The sequence below is a fragment of the Hirsutella rhossiliensis genome, assembly GCF_020360975.1.
Source record: "Hirsutella rhossiliensis strain HR02 chromosome Unknown scaffold00003, whole genome shotgun sequence".
Taxonomy (NCBI): Eukaryota; Fungi; Ascomycota; class Sordariomycetes; order Hypocreales; family Ophiocordycipitaceae; genus Hirsutella; species Hirsutella rhossiliensis.
In genome coordinates, this window is record NW_025408669.1 from 7,027,090 (window position 1) to 7,050,445 (window position 23,356).

The 23,356-nt window shown below is 55.8% G+C and overlaps 7 protein-coding genes across 7 annotated transcripts; 2 read left to right on the plus strand and 5 right to left on the minus strand.

The window, feature by feature from the left end:
* Nucleotides 1-5,172: 5,172 nt before the first annotated feature.
* HRG_04023 (uncharacterized protein) lies at nucleotides 5,173-5,501 on the minus strand (the record flags this gene model as incomplete). Its single annotated transcript, XM_044862494.1, has 2 exons — nucleotides 5,173-5,366; nucleotides 5,429-5,501. 2 exons carry the CDS (start codon nucleotides 5,499-5,501, stop codon nucleotides 5,173-5,175), a joined length of 267 nt encoding a protein of 88 aa, XP_044723520.1.
* Nucleotides 5,502-6,299: 798 nt separating this feature from the next.
* Nucleotides 6,300-6,919, minus strand: HRG_04024 (uncharacterized protein; the record flags this gene model as incomplete). The annotated part of the gene is made up of 2 exons (XM_044862495.1): nucleotides 6,300-6,774; nucleotides 6,840-6,919. 2 exons carry the CDS (start codon nucleotides 6,917-6,919, stop codon nucleotides 6,300-6,302), a joined length of 555 nt encoding a protein of 184 aa, XP_044723521.1.
* Nucleotides 6,920-11,173: 4,254 nt separating this feature from the next.
* Nucleotides 11,174-11,648, plus strand: HRG_04025 (uncharacterized protein; the record flags this gene model as incomplete). The annotated part of the gene is made up of 2 exons (XM_044862496.1): nucleotides 11,174-11,417; nucleotides 11,539-11,648. 2 exons carry the CDS (start codon nucleotides 11,174-11,176, stop codon nucleotides 11,646-11,648), a joined length of 354 nt encoding a protein of 117 aa, XP_044723522.1.
* A 1,317-nt stretch (nucleotides 11,649-12,965) lies between these two features.
* HRG_04026 (zinc-binding dehydrogenase domain-containing protein) lies at nucleotides 12,966-14,244 on the minus strand (the record flags this gene model as incomplete). The annotated part of the gene is made up of 3 exons (XM_044862497.1): nucleotides 12,966-13,877; nucleotides 13,940-13,959; nucleotides 14,112-14,244. 3 exons carry the CDS (start codon nucleotides 14,242-14,244, stop codon nucleotides 12,966-12,968), a joined length of 1,065 nt encoding a protein of 354 aa, XP_044723523.1.
* A 1,463-nt stretch (nucleotides 14,245-15,707) lies between these two features.
* On the plus strand, nucleotides 15,708-17,380 carry HRG_04027 (uncharacterized protein; the record flags this gene model as incomplete). Its single annotated transcript, XM_044862498.1, has 2 exons — nucleotides 15,708-15,972; nucleotides 16,128-17,380. The coding sequence occupies 2 exons, from the start codon at nucleotides 15,708-15,710 to the stop codon at nucleotides 17,378-17,380; spliced, it is 1,518 nt and encodes a 505-aa protein (XP_044723524.1).
* A 375-nt stretch (nucleotides 17,381-17,755) lies between these two features.
* HRG_04028 (uncharacterized protein) lies at nucleotides 17,756-18,022 on the minus strand (the record flags this gene model as incomplete). The annotated part of the gene is made up of 1 exon (XM_044862499.1): nucleotides 17,756-18,022. The coding sequence occupies one exon, from the start codon at nucleotides 18,020-18,022 to the stop codon at nucleotides 17,756-17,758; it is 267 nt and encodes an 88-aa protein (XP_044723525.1).
* A 3,938-nt stretch (nucleotides 18,023-21,960) lies between these two features.
* Nucleotides 21,961-22,896, minus strand: HRG_04029 (uncharacterized protein; the record flags this gene model as incomplete). The annotated part of the gene is made up of 3 exons (XM_044862500.1): nucleotides 21,961-22,217; nucleotides 22,272-22,660; nucleotides 22,712-22,896. 3 exons carry the CDS (start codon nucleotides 22,894-22,896, stop codon nucleotides 21,961-21,963), a joined length of 831 nt encoding a protein of 276 aa, XP_044723526.1.
* Nucleotides 22,897-23,356: the final 460 nt, after the last annotated feature.

Here is a 23,356-nt window from a genome sequence, read left to right on the forward strand (position 1 = left end):
CGTCGAGCTATTGCTGGAGGAGGAGGGCAAGCCTGGCGGAGGGCGGTCGTGCCTTTGTGCCGAGATTGTGGAGCGGGTTCTTCACGGTGGCTACTCTCCCTCAGTATCCTGAGCAGCATCTCGGAGCTCAGCACCAACTCAGGAGCGAGCACTCAACATTTGAGGCGCAGGACGAACCGGCCTCCCGGTCACGGTCACTGGATTGCTGAGGTTTCCCCCGGCCCCTGATTCTCCAAGGCTGCTGAGGAGGAACAAAACGCCGGCGGACGGATAGAACGAGACATCATACTCATCTTCCCCTCCCTCATACACGACGAGGGACATGTCCCGGGCGAGAGGTCCATGGCGCTGCTCGCCGAGGAGGCTTCATACAGTCCTCGGCGGCAAAAGGATAGACGCACATGGACGAGCCAGAAAATCCTGGTGCAACACAATACGGCTGTGGAGTCCAAGGGGCCCTCTCCGACTTCCGCCTGCAGCGCGGAGCCGGCGGTCTGCTTCGGTTACCAAGACGCACACGTGAGCCTGCCACTCTACGTGTGCAGGTGAAATCTTGGTGATGGCAGACGAGTGCCTCGCCCGGTGGCCGCCCGCGACTTGCCCATTCTAGGGCCTGGGCACTGACAGCGCGACAACGACGCCTCGCCTGCACATGAAGCCCCTTCTCAGACTCGGACTAGGAACTGCGCCAAATACACAGGCGCAGATACAGCATCCTATGCCACAGGGCGTTTGTGTGCTGAGCTTAGGCGATACCCTGGCCGCTCGGGCTCTTCCAAGGCCCTTCAGGTCCAGCTCGCCAATGATTGGGCGTCGTTGCCTCTCCCGCCAGGATATCAACACCCCCGGCTTCCACGGTTCAGACATGGAGGCGATACAGCGGCAGCTGAGCCAGTTCGAGCTCAGAGCCTACGACGCCCTGTAGCCGCACGCTCAAGCCTTGAGAGGCCAAGTGCTCCGCCGTCTCAGCCTGGGCCGACGTCCTAGACGGGACAAGCAAGTGCACAAATCATGCTCCTCGCCACCCTATACGGCCTGGACCAGGGACAGCGCCGGCAATCACAACGCTGGCGCTCATCTGCCCGAGAACTTGGCGCAAGCGGCCAAGGAACGGCGTGGGAGTCTTCCGAACCTCGATACCCAGATCAACCGTTCCTCACCGGCGCGAATGCAGGCTCGGGGAGCAATGAGTGAGGTCCTGCTTCGCCCAAACGGGGTGAGGTTACAGACGGAATTACACGATATACCTACAGAGAAAACGACTGGAGTACGGCATCACCTCCGTAACCCGGGGCCACACGAGACATCGATATGCATATAAGCCACTGCTCCCAGTCCGCAGCCTGCGCCTTTACGGTGCGCAAGCTGATTCCTCAAGAAAACCATCCAAGGCCGCAACAAGCCTTATGCCGCCGCGGTGGAATAGACGAGCAGCTTGTGGTGCCCCGTCTACACGGTCCTCCCATGCCAGCTTGCGATCCTAACAACTGCGAGGCTTCTCACCGCAGCGACTCGCCACCGGACTCTGCAGAGAGCTCCCTCCTCTCGACGGGTCGAGTCTCTGCAGGGAATCCTCCCTAGGTGTGGGCGGGCGCGGTGGTTCGATACACCGGATTCTGGCTGGCGAGTGGCGACTCCGCAACCATCTTCCCTGCGGCCGTCGTCTCCCGTCTCAGCCTCCTTATGGCATAATGAGATGGGCCTCCGAGAGGATTCTGGAGTGTTTCTCCCGCCTACATACACGGGCACATCGAGAAGCTCACTGAACTGAGCAAGATGGGTATCTTACACCGACTATCAACCATGAAGCGGGCACTCTGTCGCGGCGGCAACCGGAACCTCAAGCCGCCCACACAACCAGCTTGAGGTCCGCATACAATGTCCTTCAAGCCGCGGACCCGACGGCTCAACCGCGTCTGCCATACGGTGCCGCGCGTTTGTACCCTTTATACGAACCGCGGCCGATCGTGCTGCTGCTCCTCGCCAGTCTTCGCCCAGCACGTGGAGAAGGGGCCCAGAGCCGGGGCAAAGGGGCACGCTTCGAAATTCCCTGTGACTTGCTCCGCTACTCTTTGGATGGTTCAGCGGACGAGTTGATGCTGCCCGTTCTCGCCCCAAAATGCCCTGGTTGATATAAAAGGCCAGGCGAGGTTTATGTGGACAGCGCAAACTCGCCTCGCAATCCTGGCTGTGGGAGTCAAACCAATCTCCAGCCCGAAAGAATCGGGCAATCACAGCACAGGCCATCCCTTTCCACCTATCTGCTGCTCTAAGCTCTGGACGCCACACGCATGTGCTGCACTGGGGGGTGACACAAACCTGCAGAACAACACGTCACTGACATACCGACACCCAGAGCCTCTATCTACTCTGGCCGAGGGAGCTCTGTCCTTTAAGGGGCTCCCGGGATGTGGCGAACGGTGGCCAAATTTCAATGCCAGCTGAAGCCCCGTCAACTAGACGGATCGCATCCGACCTCGCTAACCCGGTCGGTCTTTTACACCCTGGTCCCGAGTGCACCACAGAGTGAAACGTAAAAAACAAACATAATCGTTTCTGGGAACTGCACTGGGATCACTTCCTGCTGTGAAGTTGGACCATGAATGTTCCTCTCGAAGGGCTGAGCGACAACCACCACCCTGGAACAGAGCATAAAGAGTCTGAGTACGGGAGGCGAGTTTACCCTATTCTGGGCTCGTGAACCCGCCCAACCTACAACGACATCAAATCAAGGCACGCCATATGAAAGCCCCATGGTCCCCTCGAGCGTTCCTTCGCCCTACTCCCGGCGCTCCGCTCGACCCATCCCGCATGTATGGGATGCGGGTGGCCGATACTTGGATGAGCCTGGGGTATGTGGCCTGGTACAGATCCGTCGCTGTAGCCTATCGTTCAGCGGCGGCAGTATATGACTTGCTCTTGGTGCTCTTGATTCCCATGATGGCGCTGTTGACAGGGGGGCCTCAGCTATCCTCGGTCTGGCCGTCTCTGCTTCTTCAAGCAGACGCTCTTTGCTGTATCTGCTATGCACTTGGTTCATACACCGAGGCATCTGGAGGCGGATCAGGCTACAGCATCGAGCGGTATATACAAAGGAAGCTCAAGACCCTAGGCGGCCTCCTGTGGCGGGCAGTATGATACAATTGCCCCTTGGGATTTTCTTGCTCTGCTCGCTCGCATTGCTTGGGGGTCTGTCCTTTGCGGTACATGTATACACGGGAAGACCTGTCCATCCGCCTTCTCCGGCACCAGACTATATCATACGATGGTGGAAGCAGAATACTCGTCGGGGGAGGTGGAATGCGCCGCCATGATGCCATCTTGAGAGCACTGGCATCCACTTCAATGTCGCTCGCGCGAGCTTCTGACGTTGTTTCGGTCAAGAAGAATTTCCTCCGGCCGAAACGACCGGATCTCGTGAAACGGAGACGCCCGGCCTGTCGATCACGCACGGTGAACCACGGACTACCACAATACGGGCTCTTTCACTCCTGACGTCCAGGCTTCTTCTCACAAGAGTTGCGCAGGTGAAGAATCGGTTGCTCATCCCGGGAGGAAGCATCCTCATTACCATCATCGTATTTTTGCCTCCGACCACCGGGCCTCAGCCGCGATAGGCCTACGAAGAAGTTACTAAGTCCGATGGAGCCGTGGTGCAAAACATGCCGATACATGTAGCAGAACACCACGGCGAGATGATGAGGTCCGGAAGTTGGATGTCGGGCTGCTTTGCTTGTCTGGCCGGGAAATGGCCAATGTTGTTTATGTATATGAGCGGTCGCAGACAGAACAGCTCCAAAGGCGCTGCCATGGGGGATTGGTCTTTCAAACGCCTCTGAGGGGATGGGTGTTATAGTTTGGATGGCGGCGTCGTTCTGCGGAGTGCGAACATGGGAGGCTACGACGGCACTTCCAAGGCTGTGTGAGCCACAGCATCAATGGCTTACAATCAAAACACGTCAGTCAATATAATGGGGCCAGGACTAAATGGGGAAGGAATGGGAACAGTTTGAGATCAGGTTGGAACAAGTTCTCAGGAGTATGTTTGGGGTCATTAGCGTTGACAAGTCGCCTGCAAATTTACAGATTGTCCTGATGATGCTTTCACCGGGCGGAGTGGCATGCCCCCAGCCTCACCTCGGCAGGGGAGTCGGATAATCCAGTTAGCCACACGAGTGTGTTTAAAGATCCCAAGGTACCCGGATCATCTGATCACGGCGCGGTAGGCATCATAGCGCCGTCTGGACTTATTCCTCGTGGTTTCTCCGCCACTACCGGCAATACGTGTTTCATAGCCCGGCTCGCTAGCAAGGAATACTAAACTCATTTTACGTCTCGTAGGTAAAGTTCAGCTGAGCGCCTATCCACCTGCTCGAAGCTGGTTAGCCATGGGGGCCTAGAACGGTTAGAGGAAGAGGCTCGAGAGTGAGATGGAGAGTCTGGGCGTGGTCCATGACCGCCCGCCTGATACAATGGAAAATGAAGGATCAATAATATGACGAATACTCTGAACTTGCGGGGATGGATCAACTTGAGAGATCTCGTCGATTCTATATTCTTGGTAAAAAAAAAGGCTGTTGACAATCATGAGTCTGTCGAATTGCAGGTGTAGCGTTTCAAGAGTCGTCTGGTCCTGGAACTAGGCGTCGAAAACGTCGTTGTATCGGAAGTACCTATCGTTGGATAACGCTTAAATAACAAAACAAAATACACGTCTTAGCAAAGACAGCACAGTTGGCTGGACAATGGTATAGGTGATTAATCGGGTATGAAGAAATAAGCAAGTGCGACATTGCATTCGATAGCCAAGCGAAAGTTATTAGGACGCTGCCCAGCAACACTCACGGAACTCTACGTACTATGAGCCCGAGCCCGGGTTCTGGGCTTGGCTATAAGGCGATGGCATAGAACATCAAAGCTCAGTCTTTAGAATACATCGACTGGCATCTAGAGATGCCCTTGCATATATCTCTTTGCCTCGTAAAGACAAATATGGTCGGCTAGCACGTTTTGAGCGTTCGGCAAAATCCTTCAAAGTCTTGAGACCAAACCTCTATTTCCATTCAAAGACCTGCTTTGCTAAACTTGGTTGGGCAACAAAGTATTTGAACATGATATTAACTCCGCCATAACGCTCTCCTGCCTGCCCTGTCGACCAACTGCGTGAGGCCATTATACGGGAATGGGCGGGATGAGGCGGCCGGCAGGGCCGAGCGCAACGTGTGCTTGGCGATGGCCCTCACGAGCCGCGTTGTTTTCATCCGCTGGGATAGCGACTTTGGCGGTGGCCGGATTGGAGACAAATTTATTGTGGTCGGAGATAATCTGGCCGACGCCGCCCCCGGCTCTGCGCTCGACAGCGGTTGCTACACAGGGGAGAAGACGCGTTAGCCACTGTCTGGCCGGGAAAGGACTTGGTTATATATACCGGTGTAGGCTGGCATAGCCAGAGCAAGGGGTGCGGCCAAGACGGCCAAGACGGTAGCAAGAGTGTACTGCATGTCGAATTAGGAGGAAGAGTAGGCCGGTCGATATGATACTTGACGTGAGAAGGAAATGCTTGGTGGACTAATGAAAGGGGAAGGAAGTGCGAACGAGAAGAGTGCGCCGTCATGAGAGTTCTGGGTAGTCAAGGGGCATATTATAGTCATTTGTCCCGGATGCACATCATCTACCATTCCCCCTTCTTGGCCGGATTCAGGCTCTCCTGACGAGCTTGGACGCGGCTTTACACCCTCAGCCTGTGAACGCTCAGACAGGCTGGGAGGGCGTCCAGTGGCAGAAAGTCGCCTAAGCGCCGAGACAGCAGTGCTATAGCCGTCAATCGCCGGAATTCCACCGCAAGAAGGATGGAAGGCAATCGGCTCTCCTCCTCCTCCCTCTGAACATGACAGATATCTCAAACACACAAGCATCAGCTCGCCATGGGGTCAGTCTTTGCCTGGCCGCTTCTTCCAAGCGCCCGTAAACCACGTCACTACGGATGAACATGGGGAGCGCATCGCCTCGGCTGAAAAGCTGGACAAGATATCAAAGATAAGGTTTCCAAGTACTGGCAGTTCGACGCGGCTCGTTTTTCGGCATTGACGATTGGAAACCCTGCGGGCTTCGTCCCGCGGCACCGGGTTTGGCCTGGTGAGACAGGCCGACGCATTGACACGCGTATTTTCGTTTGTAAATACGCACAACCCTCCCTAGTGTCGACATCTTCGCGGATATAGCTGAGGCGATTTCGGACGAAAAGTCCCATTCAACTTTCAGCGCAAGAAGCGTCTAGACTCCTTTCTGTCCTGCGGTAATCACAGCTCAAACTCAGTGCCCTCTAGCATGTTCCAAGTTGCCACTTTGTCGGGGTCAAAGTTTACGGTCCCGTCAAAACGATGGGCGGCCTTCTTGGCACCGACATACCACATGGCAATGTCCCGAACCGAATCCCAGTCGCTAGCCGACGTCCCCAAAGCCTCATCGTCTTGGATGGCTCCCAGCAAAGCCTCCTTAACCCACCCGACACTGTTCCAGCCTTCGGTATCTGGCTGAAGTGGCGTGCCCTCGAATATGGACCGAAGTCGGCTCATGTTTCTGACCTTGGCGACCAAGACGCGGACAAGGAGCATGGACACGGGCTCCGCAGCCGTGTTTCGCTCCTCGTACTCCCAAACCGACCGAAGCACCGGTGGATCGCCCGCTAGATTCATCTTTTCCTTGGCATTGAAGAGGCTTCCCTTGTTGTTGCTTGGATACTTCTTCGGCCCAACGATCAAGCCCCAGTGATAACTGGCAATCGTTAGCACCCGGGTGCAATCTGAATGTCCGTGTGAGCTGGGAAAGAGCCGGCTAACGTGTCTTCGAGGCCAGGCATCTTGGGCGCGCCGCCGCGGGCAAACAAGGCAACATAGAGGCGGTCCTTGTCTGAAGGCATCGTCGACTTGGTCGGAGCTTAGTGGTGCTCGGGAAGAAAACTTTGCAACCCGCTTTGAGAGACCACGAGTGTTTGAGATGGCCAACCGCGTGTTTTTATGAATCACGGCGCCAAAACAGTCACGAAAACGGTGTGCATGTGTATCCTGCGCCATATTCTGCAGAACGTAAATGTATAGGTTGGAGCTTGCTGATCTGACGCGCGTGACCCACCCGTAAACCCCCTAATTATTACACACGTTGGACGGGACTCTAATCATCGCACTGATGATTCTACAATCTTAACAGTACATGTATTTCCCAGAACGAGGCATGAGCAGAGCAGTATTCCGGACTCTGGAAATATAGCCGTCGCTTAGGAGAAGGAGGCGTGGGGTGTAGAATGAGAAGTGAGTAGAGGGACGAGAAACGCATATACGCAAAGTAACCAGTAGCAACTCTACCTCCGCGTCATCCGATCGGTTGGAAATAACAGAGGAGTTTAAAGGCCTCATCTTTGAGCGTAACGGCTTAGAGCTAAAATCTCAATTCTTGATCTGCTATGGCTGGTTTTCGTCCACTGTGCTCTCCAAGCGGCGAATCCTTGTGAACGCTATAGCCATGGAAGGCTTAACTCGTAAGATAAACCCTTTAAGTACATTGTCTATCACATTAGAGCGCTTCTGCCGCAACGTATCTGGCTTGGGCTAGAGGTTTTGTATCGAGATCCATGTCTCGGCTCTCAACGTCTCCGCGGGCAGGCATGTCGTTCACTTCGATAACTATCGTTTCAACTTGCTTCATAATATGCATGCACGGGAGGAAGTGGGGAACGGTGGCCTTTCAGCGAAGTTGTACCAGCCTTGACCTGTCTTATTGGACTGATTTGTCGTATGGTCTAATACGCGCCCTCCCAGTTTCAGATGCGGCCCGTAATAGCAATGATAAATGGTGTATTAGTCGTACGTGCAGAACTTTCGGTCATCTGCGGAGACTGGTTCCATCTACTCCCTCGTTCTAGGACATTCTCTCCGTCCCGTGACGGGCGAAGTTTAGTGCGCTCTTCGGGCATCCGTGGTCTGACCGGCTGCTGACGTCTGATATAAGCATCGTATACCGAAAATTCTTGATTCCATTCATGAAAGTCTCCGTCCCGGACCCAAGAGAGGTCAGACGATGGGCAAGCCACGTCACCGCCGCGGCACTGAGTGCTTGGCGGCCGTCAAGCTTGCTCGCTCTCGTCCTGATTTCAAAGCTAAGGCTCGGAGGTGTTTCCGCGTGACGCAATCTTCGTACGATGGCCATTTGTGTCTCGAGGACTCAAGGAATCTGGAATTTCGGGTTGGTGATAATTTCCCTGATTATTTCCCCGAAATCGTGCCGCATACACGTTATTGGTTGTTAGCAAACCTGACCCCAAGCGGAGGGGAGCACAGCTTTGCCAGTGAGGCACTTGGGCATTGGGACTCGGGTCTGACTCGGGGTAGCCTTCTTCGTCTTCTGTACGATTCTGGCCTCGAAGCATATTGGTACCCCCTGCCGATGCTGTTGCGATTGGCCGGTGTCTTCTTCGCATCCGTCGCCGCAGCCATCACCTCGCTCCCAACAAGCCGCTCTCAACCACTTCCACAGTCGCCGAATAGCCCCTCACTCGTTGCGGAGAGTTGTTCGCTGGCAAAATTCCCTAAGAAAGTGAACCCGAGCTGACATTGGGAGGTCGGCGATGAGTGTTGCGCAAAGAAGAGGCAAGGGATGGATTGGCCAGGCTCGATCGATTGCTATAACGGCGTCTTTTGCCGAGAGATGACCAGATCTCCGGTTACCTTCTAGCTCTGCGGCCATCGTGCAGCTTGACCCTGTTCCGTAGCATTTGACGTGAGACGTGTTGCTTTCACGCAGCACAGCCCATTGTCAGTGCACCAACGCCACTGTACCCCCTACAGTGAACAAGTTTCCTCTTCTTCCCCTCAATATACATACTGCAAGTCTCACTTTCTTTACGTAGATGTTTGGTGGGAGGGGGTTGGGGGCCTGGAACCGCAGCAAGTCTTGTTTGGATGCAGTCGCACCGACGTCTGGACCCTGTGCTGCACGGCACATTCCCTCGGAACCAGACCCCCGGGCCTTGTCGCTCTACGCACGGAAGCAGAAGGAGTGTCTGCAGGTACAGAGTTTGCTGAGGGCAAGGCTAAGGGTTCCTATTCGATATCTCATTGCCTATCTTATACTGTGTCTCCGTGTTTTTGTCCCATTGGTCTTGCATTCAAGGCCTGATTGTTGACTGGCTACAGGTATGTATGGGTTGACTCGAAAACTAAGCTCAAGTCGATGAGAACATGAAAGCATTGCTTTGTGCGGAAGAAAGGAGAAACAACCATTGCCGCTCGTCCACGAGCTGGCAGGGGACGACTGGCTTGCATCTTGTCCCAGTTGCCCCTCCTACCTCCCTCCCCCTTGCCGCCACCAGCGTAACACAAGAGAATCGCGTGGCCAACTCTGGCGACCAAACAGGTCGAGCCAAGGCTTGCAACCGCAGCGGCGGCTCCGAGTGAGAGAGAAGCCGCAAGACAAGGGACAGGGGGGGTTGGGCGCCGGAGAGGAGATCAGAAAATAGTGGCGGGTGTTCCTGGCGAATTTTTATCTTTGCCTGACCTTACAGATATGCTTTACTTGCATTTAGGTCTATGCTCTGCAAAAATCCGGGGTGAGGTTACGGGGGGGCGTGCGTCTCTGGGGCTGTCTCCTTTCTGCGCCTGTCCCCCTTTCTCCTCGTCCTCGCGCTCGCCACTGGTCCGTCTGCTCTGGCGGTTGTCTCTCGATTATTGAGTGCGCCTTTCTTTGTTTGCCATCTCCAGCTGGCGATGTAATGCGATGCAATGTGAATATGCGCCATCATGCATCAGTGTCGTAGCTCGTCGAGACTCGGGTACCACAAAGTTGGACGGGGCCTTTGCCTCCTCGTCAACGGTTACATCTGGGTCTCTCTGCCTATGCATGATTCCACCGGTAACGCAAAGGCAGGTCATTCTCGGCCTCTTGTTGAGCCATCTAGACCCCATTCGACGTTCCCAAATGCGCCATCCCACAGCCACGTCCACCCGCGCGCACACAAGTCGACGCTGGGCAGGGCACGTTGGACACACCGAGAGATGGCTTGTCTGCAGAGCCCCGAGAAAAATCGACCCAGGAAGAGACCGAGTGCGACTGTCTCGCCTGCACGGGCCGGCGACGGCAGCCAATCCGTTGTCGTCCACTTTTGTCATGATCAGGCGAGGCAGACGTCACAGATTGAGAGCTTGTCACCTTCTGTTTCTGTCGTTGTGCTGCTGCCCCTCATGATCAGCAATTCGCTGCTCGTGATCTCTCATCTCAGAGACAGGGGTTAGAGGTGATGAGCCTCGACACTGTGATGATTCCGGAGCCCGGACACGCACGGAGTACTCGGGATTATCAAATACGGAGCACAGAGCCCCTTGCCTGTTTATGCATATTGCATAGTGAAAGCTTAGCAAAATCATAGTCCATTTTATTTTCAGAGGAAAGAAAGGTGGAAAAGCAAGCAGTTTCCGCCCCGGATCCCCTCGACATATGCCATGTTTCCTGCCATCGCACTCTTGCACTTTCCACTCTTCTCAGCTCTTGGCTAGCTGCGTGTGGCAGGCCGCGGAAGCCCAGTGCGTGTCCCGTCCTGTGTCCCGCCCTCTTCGTATTTGCTTGCGGATGCGACACTGCATCTGCCGGTCAGATGAATGGGCTTCAGTCCTCGTAATGGTATGCATGCACCGCCCGTATGCTCCCTCTTCGTATTGGGCCTTGCTCTGCGTTCCTTTGCTCCAAGCCCTACTATTTCTATTTTCTCACCTCTTTTCCTTTCTTTTTTTAGCCCGATCTCGTACCCGGCATCGCCGCTTGTGCCGGTTCGGCGCCATCGAAATCCTCGCCCAAAGCCGTATCGTTTGCGGGCGCAAGGCGAGGACCCTCAAGGGTCACTTTGGCTATAAAGAGGGAGGATGGACCCCGTACAAAGCTCTGACGCAACTCATCAGCAGAGATCACCAGCATCCTTTGCCATAAACGTCAGCACTAGAACCAACAACCTCCAGCCACCTTGAACGCGAAGCCCGCATCATATATACCTTCCTCCTCCGCCTCTCACAACCTTGAACCTTGGTCCTGCGACGGGAGAAAAACGAGACCATCATTGCCTTGAACTTGACACCTCCAGCCCTCATCTCTTCTCCTCATCTCACCAAATCACACGACAAATTCTCTCAAAATGCTTCCCACAACCATCTTCGCCTCCGTCGCCGCCCTGGCCGTTGGTTCCCAAGCCGCCGCTATCCTCCCCCGCAACAAGCACGTCGCCGACTTTCGCCTCTTCGGCGAAAAGGGCTGCTACGCCAAGAACCTCGGCATCTGGACAGTCATTGATGACGACTTCAAGAACAACGAATGCAAGAGTCTCAACGATGAAACCGTCAAATCTGTAACTACCGTCGACATCAACAAGGGATGCAAGCGTGAGTCCATCCCGGTCCCTCTCCCCCTCATGGTTCCCCGCACGATGACGACGAGGGCCGTGATCGCCGTAATATCGAATATTGAAAGCACTGTGAGCTGACATTTGGACCCCACGGATAGTGTACGTCTTTACCGATGCCGCATGCCGCCACGGCCGCCAATTGGTGCCCGAGCGCGCATGCAGAGGCGCCCCAGAAGGGTTCAGGGCCTGGGCCATGGAGTGCCTTTAGGCCGAGAGATGCACTCGAGTTTTGGCATATAACGCGGCGGGGCCCAGAAAGGCTCATTTTTTATGACTGTACGACTACAAACGGGGACATGGACTAGTTAATGCGACGGAGAAACGACATTTGGCATTTCAAGGCGGAGGCGAAAGGTGCTGCTGTTCCCAAAATTTGGTCATGGGGGGAACATTGAAGGGTACAACTTAAAGCTGTAGGATAAAACATGGATACATTTATTCATAATGCAACTGGAACAATTCGCTGAGGCATGGAACAGACAGTCGGATGTGACCATTGTGACACAGTCAACACGTTGACAAGTGCAAGACGAGTGTCGTACAAACAAGATGTGGCGCCTGTCTTTGCAACCACATCCTCACGTCAAGGGCCCTGATCTACAAAGCCCCGACGTTGATGTCATTCTTTGTGGTGCGAGTGCCGGTGAACACAAGACCAAAAAGGAGGCACGGAGGTAGGGTCGGTTTCCGCTGACGATACGCCGACTCCGGAGGCCGAGCCCGGTGTCGATATGGATATATGTACGCAACTACCTACAGACATGGTCGCTGAGCGAGGAGCTATGTCGTTTGCCTCTCTGCTGCAAGCGAGAAGTATCGGTCGCTCAACTTGTACCTTGGCCCTGGCAACTGCCGTCACCTTGGCGGTATAACCAAGGCCGGTCCGCTGGCCTCGAGAGGTGGGCGCGATTGGCCTCCTCTCTGGCTCCACGCAGCGATGCCATCGAATCGATCCAGAGCTCCGTGATGACTGCGTTAGGTTTAAATGCACACTGGGCCATAAATAAGAACCCGATCAAGTGGGCTTACGACATGGCCCTGGCGACATGTGTCCACAGGCTGTCTTTAGGTCCACGACATTCAACATTAACCAGTGCCAAGCATAACCATGCGCCGGTTGTACTGCCAGTCTGCACGACATGCTCAGTTGGTCAGCGTCTTAATGGGCATCAAAAACAGACCTCGTGATCAGGCTTCCCTGTCATGCATCGTGTCCGGAGGTTACGGCAATGGCCAACTTTCGCCATCGGCCGGGTCCCTTCACAGTACACATTGCGTCACGCAACTTCTTCCGATGTAGAACTTCAAGGTAGGATGTAACTTGGTGGAGCTCTGCGGCTGGCCGTTGTGTCCAGGTTTGCATGTACTTTTCGACGCCATTGCGTATTTGCCTCCTTCATCTCCCTTTGCCATGTCCGTTCAAGCTCACTCCAAGGCCCGTCACCTTCATCACGCCCTATCCCAGACGGCTCTTTCATTGGATAAGAGACCCGATGCCTTCCACGGTTGGTAGAGAGCCCACCGTTCAAGAAATCTCGACACAGACTTTGCCAAAGTGCTTGCCGGAAAACTGGTACTCGTACGCCTCCTTCAGCTCCTCCAGCCGGAACGTCTTCTTGTCCACCACGGGTCGCAGCTTGTCCGGGTTGGCCTCGATGGCGCGGCACATGTCCTCCATCTGGGCTCGGCTGCCGACCAGGATGCCCCGGGCGGTGCAGAGGTTAGTTAAGCAATCGATGAATCCCGGCTGATCCTTGGTGTGGCCGCCGACGAAGCCAATGATGGTGATGACACCGCTGATCTTGATGGCTGCCAGGCTCTGGGCCATAGACTTGGGCCCGGCGACTTCGATAATGTGGTCGAGGCCGACGCCGCCCGTCAGCTTCTTGGCCTCGGCGCCCCATTCGGGCGTCTCCTTGTAGTTGAGGACGTGGTCGGCGCCGAGCTTCTTCAGCACGTCAACCTTTTCGCTCGACCCCGTCGTGGCGATGACTCGGGCGCCGGCAGCCTTTGCAAACTGGAGAGCGAAAATGCTCACGCCACCAGTACCCTGGGTCAGAACCCACTGGCCGGCCGTGACTTGGTTATCCGAGAGGCCGTAGAGGGCATTCCATGCCGTCAGACCCGCGCACGGGAGCGTCGATGCCTCGGCCGGGCTCAGGTTGCTCGGCATACGCACGAGTCCCTGCTCGCTAAAGGCGCCGAATGAGCGGAGGGTGCCGTCGAGGGCGCCGCCGAGGCCGGATGCGGCGCCCTCGGGCGTCAGGGGTCCACCGATGTGCTGCTGGCTAAAGAGGGTGACGACCTTGTCGCCGGGCTTGAAGCGCGTGACGTGCTTGCCCACAGCAACGACAGTGCCGGCACCATCGGACCCGGGCACGACGTTGGGGGCGGTGTCGAAGGGGTACTGTCCGAGGGGAATGATGAGGTCGCGATACTGGGCGGCGTCAGCAGCAACACAAAACTGGCGTCTGTGCCACATGGAGACGAGAGACTTACGTTGAGAGATGCTGCGTGGACTGCCGTTGGATCATGCGGTGTTAGCTGGCGCTGTCTCTCTTTGGTCTTCTTGGTAGGCCTTGTTCATCTTGTCCTCCATTGCCCGAACCAACATGCGATGACAACAACGATGGCCAAGGAGATCTTGGCAGGCTCGACGGAAACCACTCACGCTTCACCAAGACCTGGCTGTCGCCGACCTCGGGCATGGGCTGCTCGGAATACTTGAGCACGTTGAAGCCATCTCTGCCGTCTTTCGCAGTGACGTTCCACTGTCGAATGCTCTTGGGGATGTCCGGTGCCATTGCGACAAGACTTGAGGGCTGAACCGACTTCTTGCTCGGAAAGGATGCCGATTCCACTAATTTCAGGACTTCGAGGCGTGAAGGTGTTGGTTCAACAGTGTGAATCTGATGGGCTCTGCTGCCGGTGGGACTCTTTATTACACGTATGTATGAAGCTATAAGCTAGGGGCAGCTTCTATGTAATGATGCTGAGCAATCTCACTTTCCCGGCGGTTACAAATCGAGGCTGACTTTTACGGGGCAACGGAAGCAGCTTAGAAATCCTCGACTACGTCAACGTGGGTCTGGAGCTGTGGACGGAGATGATGCCATTCCATGTGGCTACCTAACTTATTGGCTGAGTTTGGTGGTACAAGTCGCTGCCTTGTGTGCGTCGGTAGGTGCGTTGTTTCTGGCATAAAGAGGTGTAGGTGAAGCTGTGGTCCTCTCTACTTCGTCTGCCAAGCTTTGGATAGAAACTCGATACCGATGTGGATTTGTCGTTCAAACTGTAAACTTTCATGCGTCTGGTACGTGGATGTGATGTGGTTCGTCCGGCAAAGCTCTTGGATGGATTTGCCGTGTCCACATCATGACCTCTCTCGGTTTAGTGACGCTATCGACTTGAACGTCGTACCCTGCCGTTCATTACCAATGCCAGCCATGGTTCGAAGCTTCGAGACTCCGAGGTCCGGTCCACGGGTCCATCTCGCGCTACACTGCCACGGGACTCTCCGGTCAAGGTCGGTAACTCTGCAATGTAGCTTTTACCGAATAGCTACCACGTAACTCCCTGAGACACTGGCATCTTGTTCCAGAAGCTTTTCAGTCTCGCCCTGCCTTTCCTTGTCCTTACTTCTGACCAATAGTCGGCAGGCTGGCCAGTCTGGAGCTATTCTGATGGATCCACCCGGTCTTACCCCGGTCTTAGACTACGGACAGGGGGACAGCATGATATCGTCATCTGGATGGATGAGTGAACGCGGGGTCGCGAAGCGATTGGTAAGTCGGCTGATGAATACTCCGTAATGGGCGACATAAAAGGAATCATGGAAAATGCTCGAAATACAAGACGATGTTGAATAAGGCAATGCCAAGTGGGTGAGTTGGATGGAAAGGGGCGGAGTACTTCGAGACAGGGAATTAAGGTGTCCATGGCGTTTATAAGCCGGGTATCTCGTACTAAATAGGTGGCCTTTAGGGTTTCTGCCACGGTTAACTGAAGCCACGCGCCGCTCGTCTGGACAGATGGAGAGCAACGACTGAAGCAGCCAGGCCGTGCCAAGCCAGCTCAAGGACGAGGCTGGGGCTCAAGGGCCCAGACGAGAGAGAAGCAGCAGCCGCCAGAGGTGAAGCGGGCAAATCGCCAAGTACAGCAGTGGCAGCTCGGGGGCTGGAAGCAACACTCGAGGCATTGAGTCCGCGTCGTGTCATTATCTGGCAACCCTCTCCTCTCCCTCGCTTTCAGATCCCCCCCCTTCCCCATGTCGCTGAGCGCCGCGCCGTTGTCGGCCCCCGACGCCGTTGTGGCTGTCGCCCCGTCCGCCGGGCTCGGTCGCCCGACGACTCCCGTTCCGGGCCCCGAGCGCAGCGGCATCGTCGTCTTCTCCGGTGGCAGCGCTGCAAACAGCCTGGTCGACGTCTTTGAGCGCGTTCGCGAAGCCAACCGCGCGACGCTCAGCTACGTCATGCCCATCTCGGACAATGGCGGCAGCACCAGCGAGATTATTCGCGTCTTCGGCGGTCCCGGTATGTGATCCTCTTCGCCGGGTCGTCTCTCCTCCAATGGCTCGAGAATAGCAGAATGCATCAGCGGCTCCTCTCCAGTCATGCGGTCATATACTACATCTACATCTATGCTTCTTGATCTATCGCTGACGAGCACCATGTCACGTCTCCCCAAGGCATTGGCGATGTGCGGTCCCGCCTTGTGCGCCTCATCCCGGACAACGGCCATGCTGAAACGGCGGGCATCAAGCACTTCTTCAACCACCGCCTCCCTCGCGCCCACGACGAAGCCCGGGCCGAGTGGTTCGACATCCTCGAGGCTCGACATCCGCTTTGGACTGACATCTCATCACCCAAGAGGGAGCTCATCCGCGCCCACCTCAACAGCTTCAACCTCGAGGTCGTCAAGCGCATGCGGCCCAGCAGCCGCTTCGACTTTTCCCGCTCCAGCATCGGCAACCTCTTTCTCACCGGCGCAAGGCTCTTTACCGGCAGCTTTGAGGCCGCCATCTACCTCTTGAGCTCCATCTGCGCCGTCCCCGAGCGTGTAGCCGTCCTGCCGGCTCTCAACACCAACTTTGCCCACCACATCGCCGCCGGCCTGCAGGACGGGTCCGTCATCACCGGCCAAAACGACATTTCCCATCCTAGCGCCCCCACGGCAGCGGCTGTCCCCGGCGCTGGCACCGTCGCTGTCGGCGGCGGGGCCGAAACCTCGGGCCTCAACACTCCCGGTGTGGCCCCTGTCGGCCATGGCACAGAGGACCACGACCGGATCGAGGATGCCAACCTGCCAGGCTCGCTGCCGGCGCTTCGACGGCCCGCCATCGAGTTCTGCAAAGAGCAAGAGGAGGACCTGCCCACGCGCATCGACAGGATCTGGTACATCAACCCGTACGGCCAGGAGATCCGCATCCCGGCAAACCCCCGCGTGCTCGACGCCATACACGGCGCCGACACCGTCGTCTACAGCATCGGCTCCCTCTTCACCTCCTTGATCCCCAACCTCGTCCTCAAGGGCGTCGGTGAAGCCATCGCTAGCCCGTCCATCCGCAATCGGGTCCTCATTCTCAACGGCACCACGGATCGCGAGACGGGCCCTATGAGCGATCCCTTTACAGCGCTCGACTTTGTCGCCTCGGTTGCAAATGCCTGCGCCGACTCAAGGGGCCTCTCTCGGCCTGCCGAGGACCAGTTCTCAACATACGTAACCCATGTCCTTTACATCGAAGGCCCTACCGCGCCCAAGGTAAACCGCCAGCGCTTTGCACAGCTCGGTATCGACACGACGCGGCTCTACGGTCCGAAGGACGAGATGTGCAAGGGAGGTCGGTATGACGCGAAGGCTCTCGCACAGGCGCTCGAGTCCATCGTCGGCCGCAAAGACGTGCGACACGACCGGAGTCGCCGCAACACCTTGGTTGGCTGAGACGCGACTGGAAAGAATTGCACGTTTTTCGGCAGTGGAGTGCCAAAATGAACGTTGTCGATATGGGTATGCCAGTGTAGGTGAGACCGATGGGAGAGCTCAAGTGGCGCGACATCATTGCACAGCATAGGCGGACGAGAAATGGGAAGTCGGGCGCTAGGATGAAATGGTTAGAGATCTAGCTGGACATGATGCCTGGGGCCGTAATATCCTCGTGCCGAATACAGCCTCGCGCGGCAACGGGTTACTGTATCCGAAGCAGATGTTTGTCCTGGCGTGCGTTCTGTTGCCCGGCGCCCGCCCCGATCCGTCTCCATCCCGTCGCAGCGGCATTTCCCCCTTTCACTCCCTCCAAGCCTTCCCCCCGAACGGCGCTCAGTCGGCAAACATGAGGTACAGCATGACGACCGGCCAGGCTGTCGACAGCAGGACGGCGCCGAGAACAGAGGCTGTTCCCACTTGATTCTTGTCCGTCGGGCCCTTCCACCGATCGACGAGAAGGCAGGTGCTGAAGATCATGGCGCATGTATACAAGACGAGGGCCCAGATGATGCCGAGGAGGATATCCGCGAACGTGTCCGGGGCGTTGAGGACGACCTTCGAGGTGTCGGGGACAAAGGTGGAAGAGAGGTTGGCACCCATGGTGGGCAGTGGTTGGGCAAACGGCCGGCGTTGAACGAGGGTGTCTGCAACCTAATGCATCCAGGATTTTTTCGTCGATTTCGGGTGAGAGAAAGCGAGGGGACAGCAGAGGTGTGGCCGTGGAGACGAGATATTGCCCAGCAATATCTCACTTCTCTCCCTCTTGCTGCACAAGAAGGAACCGAGTCCAAGTTGCTAATGAACGTATATGCGGCGGCGAATATTAAAGCTGTAAAAACATGGATGATGATGCTAGAAAGACGAAGAGATACACACCAAAGAAGAGCAAAGAAAAGGGAGAGCGGGGGCCAGGGGAACGAGAGAAGGAGGACACAGAGGGAGGAAATTCCGGCTCAACATATATCAATCACAAACCCCGTCTTCCTCGCTCGATCGGGAGCAATTCGGCAACAACCGAAACCGGCGCGGGGCTCTTTTGTGACCCATCCAGCGATGAGGGAGTTTTCGAACGCCTCTCGGCGGATCGTCTCATAAAGTCAGCTAGATCCTGACACGCCCCCCGTTTCGGGTCTCGTCCGGCGTCAGCAGCAGAATGAGAGCTAGGACCCAAGGCGTAACGTAACGCCTTGAGTTGGCACTGGTAGGGAGAAAAGAGCCAGAGCGCTACACTATCAATCATCTGACGAAATCGACGCGTGGCTCGGACCTTGTCGTCGTCATCAGAGCAAGTGGATAAGAAAGGGTGCCCGCTAGACACTCTCACACATGTAAATACTCGAGCACAAGAGGCTTGGGATTCGAGTAGAAATGAAGCCAAAGCCGAGTTACTTTGTTTCTGCCCATCGCGGTCTCTCTGGCCACTCTCCCTCCTGCTAATATTTTCCCCTTCTCTTCTCCATAAAGGAGGGTTAAGGGGCGAAATGAGGGCGATCATACCAGCGGCAAGTCAGCCACGGCGACTACGGAAGCCATGCCTCATCGACAGGCGCCGGAGCAAGCCGTTTCACCCTCCTCATGACTCTCCGCTCGACACAACACGAGGCAGTTTTCTGGCTACTCGGCAGCCACGGAATCGACTTCACCTTTGATCTTTTTTTGTTCAACGTCCCTATTGCGCCAAATCGACGCGTTCATGTTTAATGCCGCCTACCACGACTTCAGCCCAAGCCATTCACTTCTTTAACGAATCGCACGAATGAACAGAAACGAGACTAAAGAGAAAAGGCGAGACGGGCAGAGTGTCTTGGACAGTAATCCACATTTGGGCCAACAGAGCCCACGAGTTGGTGCACGCCACGACTGCCATCCGGTTCGACTGCACTTCACGCCCCTCCGTGGGCCGTCGGTGATTTTTTCAAAACGTCGGGTCGCAGACCCACGTCGTGGCAGAAAGGCCTGCGGTGAGGCCTTCCAAGAATCGACGTACACTTTGTGACGCTCCCTCTGATGGTGAATCTTGGGAAGAAGCGCCGAATCAATCGCAACGGGGTGTTCGACAACACTCGCCCGAGTCCAAAGCCCGCAGAGCGCCGTCAGTTACCATAGCCAGTGACCCAAGGCGGGACGATGCCACCCTCTCTATAGCTGGCAACGCCAGCGAATCAGACAGGGTAATAAGACTCGAGCCCTTTTGCTCCTTTGAGTTAAGGTTTGAACGACACGGCGACCATTTCGTAGTCCGGGTCCTTGGCCCTGACCTTCTACGGCCGGCGCGATGCGGTTCACCGGAACAACCTGAAGCCTCGACGGACGCTGGTGTCGACACAGACGCATCTGATCTCAGGATGACGGCAGCTGTGTGAACTCGTGGCCTGGTGTTTAATTGAGTGCCGCCGGTGGTATCTCCAGTGCGCCTTTTGGGACGAATCGGACTTCAAAAGAACTATTCAACGTTCTTTGTCCAGAATGTGATAAGACTCAATTCGCTGCTGGTTTGAGTGGCCTGTGGCCCGCTCACGGGGCATTTAATCACCAAGCGGCAGCTTATTGAGCTGGAGAAACAATCCCAGTGATTTGACTTTGCCCTTGGGGCTAGCCTCCTTTTAGTTGAAGGGTGTCAGTGACCCCTGTGGACTAAATGACTCCCAGAGGCAGTATAGAAATATCCCTTTCTTCCCCCCGAACAGATGAGGAACCGGAGGCGACGCTCCACCGAGACGGTGATGGCGCTGCTTGTGGAGACGTTCAGGGCTTCCTGGACGAGGAAGGGCATCGCTTCCCTCCTCCAGCTGGACATCAAGGGTAATCGTACTCGGCTTCGCCGACGATACTACTATTATCGCCGTAGCCCGGGACTCTAAGCAGACCTGCCGCATCCTCGAGACCGCCTGACGCATCTGCCAGCGCTGGGCGACCGACTTTGGCCTCCAGTTTGAACCGGCCAAGAGCGAGCTAACCCACTTCACAAGAGCCCATCACGCCGTTATAAACCCCATAAGGCTCGGTGAAAAGACGGTCGCCCCCTGCCAACACGCCAGGTTGTTGGGCGTTTGTGTCAACAGGAAGTTGACGTGGAAGGACCACTAAAGAGAGCTACTCGCTCAGGTCCGCCTCCAGCAGACCGCCCTAACTGGTATGGCGACGTCGACCTATGGGGTCTCCCTTGCCTAGGCGCGGACGGTCTCTTCGGCAGTAACTCGCTCGGTTATCGCCTACGGATCATTGACGACACATGAGGTAACCCCGGCCGGCTGGTCTCGCGAAGCGGTTCTGGACGGTGCAGGCCGGATGCCTCCGAGCGGCAGCCGGAGCGTATCGGGCGACTCCCGTCCATCCGCTCGAATCGGTGACAGTAATATTTATACTTCGACGAGCGTGTTGCCCACTTTATTGGAACTCGCAAGCTCGCACCAATCAAAGTTGGCCACCGTACACACTCCTGCTGGCCTCATTTTTGGTGTTAGGCAGCTCTAGGGTTTCGAATTAGGCTCGGGGGCAGGAAGGATGGCTGATGCCCGAGGGGAAAACCCCTCTTGTCGCCCGAGCGGGGTTGAGGCGATTAGTACCCGCCCAACTGACGTTTGGATGTCGCAACGTCCCTTAATCGAAAGTACTTAGGGTAGTTGGTCACATTATAACTGATATATTGCAAAAAGGTAGGATTCTTGGTGTAATAAGAGGTGGTCGAAAGTTGGGAAGGGGGGGCAGGGGGACGCGTGACTTGCGGCACCCAAAGGGACTTACTGCACTTCAAGGGGATGGTCAGGCCGCCTCGTGCATTCTTTTTCTTGCCCTTCCCTGTCGCCCTCTTCACCTTTCTCGTCCCGCCATTTGTCCTCGACAATCAGTATAGCGTGACAGCATGGACAAGCCTCGTTCCCTATTCCTTCCTGACGGTGTCGAAGACGACAATGAAAGGCTGTTGGAGTTCGTAACGAAAGAAGTTGGCTGCCCTGCTCGAGATGCCCCCCTCGGACCCCTCCCCTCTCTCCTTCTAGCTTATTGACCTGTTATCTCCCAAGTTCGGCAATAGCTTCTCAATCTCGCACAGCGACGTCCATAACTTCGAACCCATTACGGGCCGCATCTTTGAGTCGCATCCGGCCGACCGTATTGTGGTCTTTAGACCTCGAAAGGGAACGCCGAAGTTCGGGTGCATACGAGTGCTGGAAAGAGAAATAACGGACCAAGACAAGACCGCGAGAAGGAAGAAAGGTCCCGTATGGGAAGAGAAAAGAGGCGGGGGCTCTTGCGTTGGGCTGATACCCGCCGAATGCCGCTTTGAAGCTATGCTCGTCGACATTAAATTTATTGCGAAACGCTAGCAAACAAGCCTCCATCATGAGACCATGATAGCTCCAACGCAGCCTCGGACGTGTATTGAAGTGCAGCCACCCGCGATACGCTAAAGAAAACAAACGCTGGAAGCTCGTCAATGGGGACACCCAATGCGATGGGTGGGAACCCCTCACCCCCGACTGAACGAAGCCTCAGCAGATCCATCAACCTCTCATCCGGCACATCATAACGCAGCTGCACTAGGAATGCTTAAAATGACAGTTGTTAGCAGGCCGGCTGGGCTTAGAATGTTCCGAGCTGGTATGGAAGCCAGTCAACCTACAGTCCCCGAAGCATAGGTCCGGTGCAGCCTGGGCGTTTCGACACTCAGGCACAAGGCTTTCTCTGTTGTAAATTTCCGGACGCGGCGATGGATCCTCGGCGTCGCCATCCGTGTCGAGCCTTCGCTTTTTGGGCTGATGCTGATTGCGCGGGCTGCGCGCGAGTTCCTCGACCTCTATATAGCTCAGCAACATTTTCCATCGTCACTTAGATCGACATGGCGGCTCACCTTCAACGAAACGGCCATATGGCGCGATGTTACAGAAGGGCTCCTCCCTTTCCAGTTCACGGATCGTGTCCCGCACATTTACCGCTATGTCTGCCACAGGCTCGCCGCCAGCACCCGCATCTACCATCTGCCTCGCAACATCATTAAAGACAAGTTGGTCCATCTCCTCCCACGAACTAGGCGGTAAGGATACAGCCCACGCCAAGATGGGGCCTGCACCTAAGCTGCGGAGTACCCGGCCCTTTTCTGTCTTCCTTGCCTTTCGCGCCTTGAGTGAAGGCGAATCAACGGCCGAGGCCGAGTGTCCTTGGAAGATGGCGACCAGGTTTCTCTTTAGGATCGACCCTTTTATCTGGCCCTGTGCTGCAGCGCGGATATTTGACTGTGCCCTCGACATGTGCCCGTCAGATTTTTGAAAAATTCCTAGCTTCCACCCTGACGCGCAAGCGGTGAGCTTCTCGCGAAGAGATTGCGCATGTTCAAGTATCCTAGCCGCCAGCTCGTGAAGTTGAGTAACCTCTTGGCCGGAGGGGCGGAGTGTGGGATTCCGTAGCCTTGGCGAGATGGCTCCCATACTGGCGGCAATGGACCCCATGTCAGCCAGAATGTCCACGATGGTGGCCATGGTGTGACGACAGATCAGGGATTGGTGGACGAAGTAAAGCGAGCAATTTTTCCTGTCGGAGTGTGTTGCCTGACTTATTGACAGCGTTAGCTCGCCGCGAAGTATGGTGCTCTAGAGCGACTCCGGATGGCCACAACAATTCTTAAGAAAAAATGTGAGGGACAAGAGATGCGCGAGAAGGGCCTGCTCCAAGTTCGACGACTGACTGTGCTGAGTGTCTGGTTCGAATTTGGGCGTTCGGGGGTAAATACACCAATGTTGCCCCCCCTTCCATGTGCTCTCCACGGAGAAAGAGGCCGAGGTCACCTTGCAAGATGCAAGGTGCTGCTCCTCGTCATCTCTCCACCTTTTCCAATTTAGCTGCCACGGCACTGCATGACCCAAGTTCGATGACAGGGGCTACATCGGCAGCCTGTCCACAGTTTTGACGCACAAATCCCTCCATAGGGCGCACACGAGC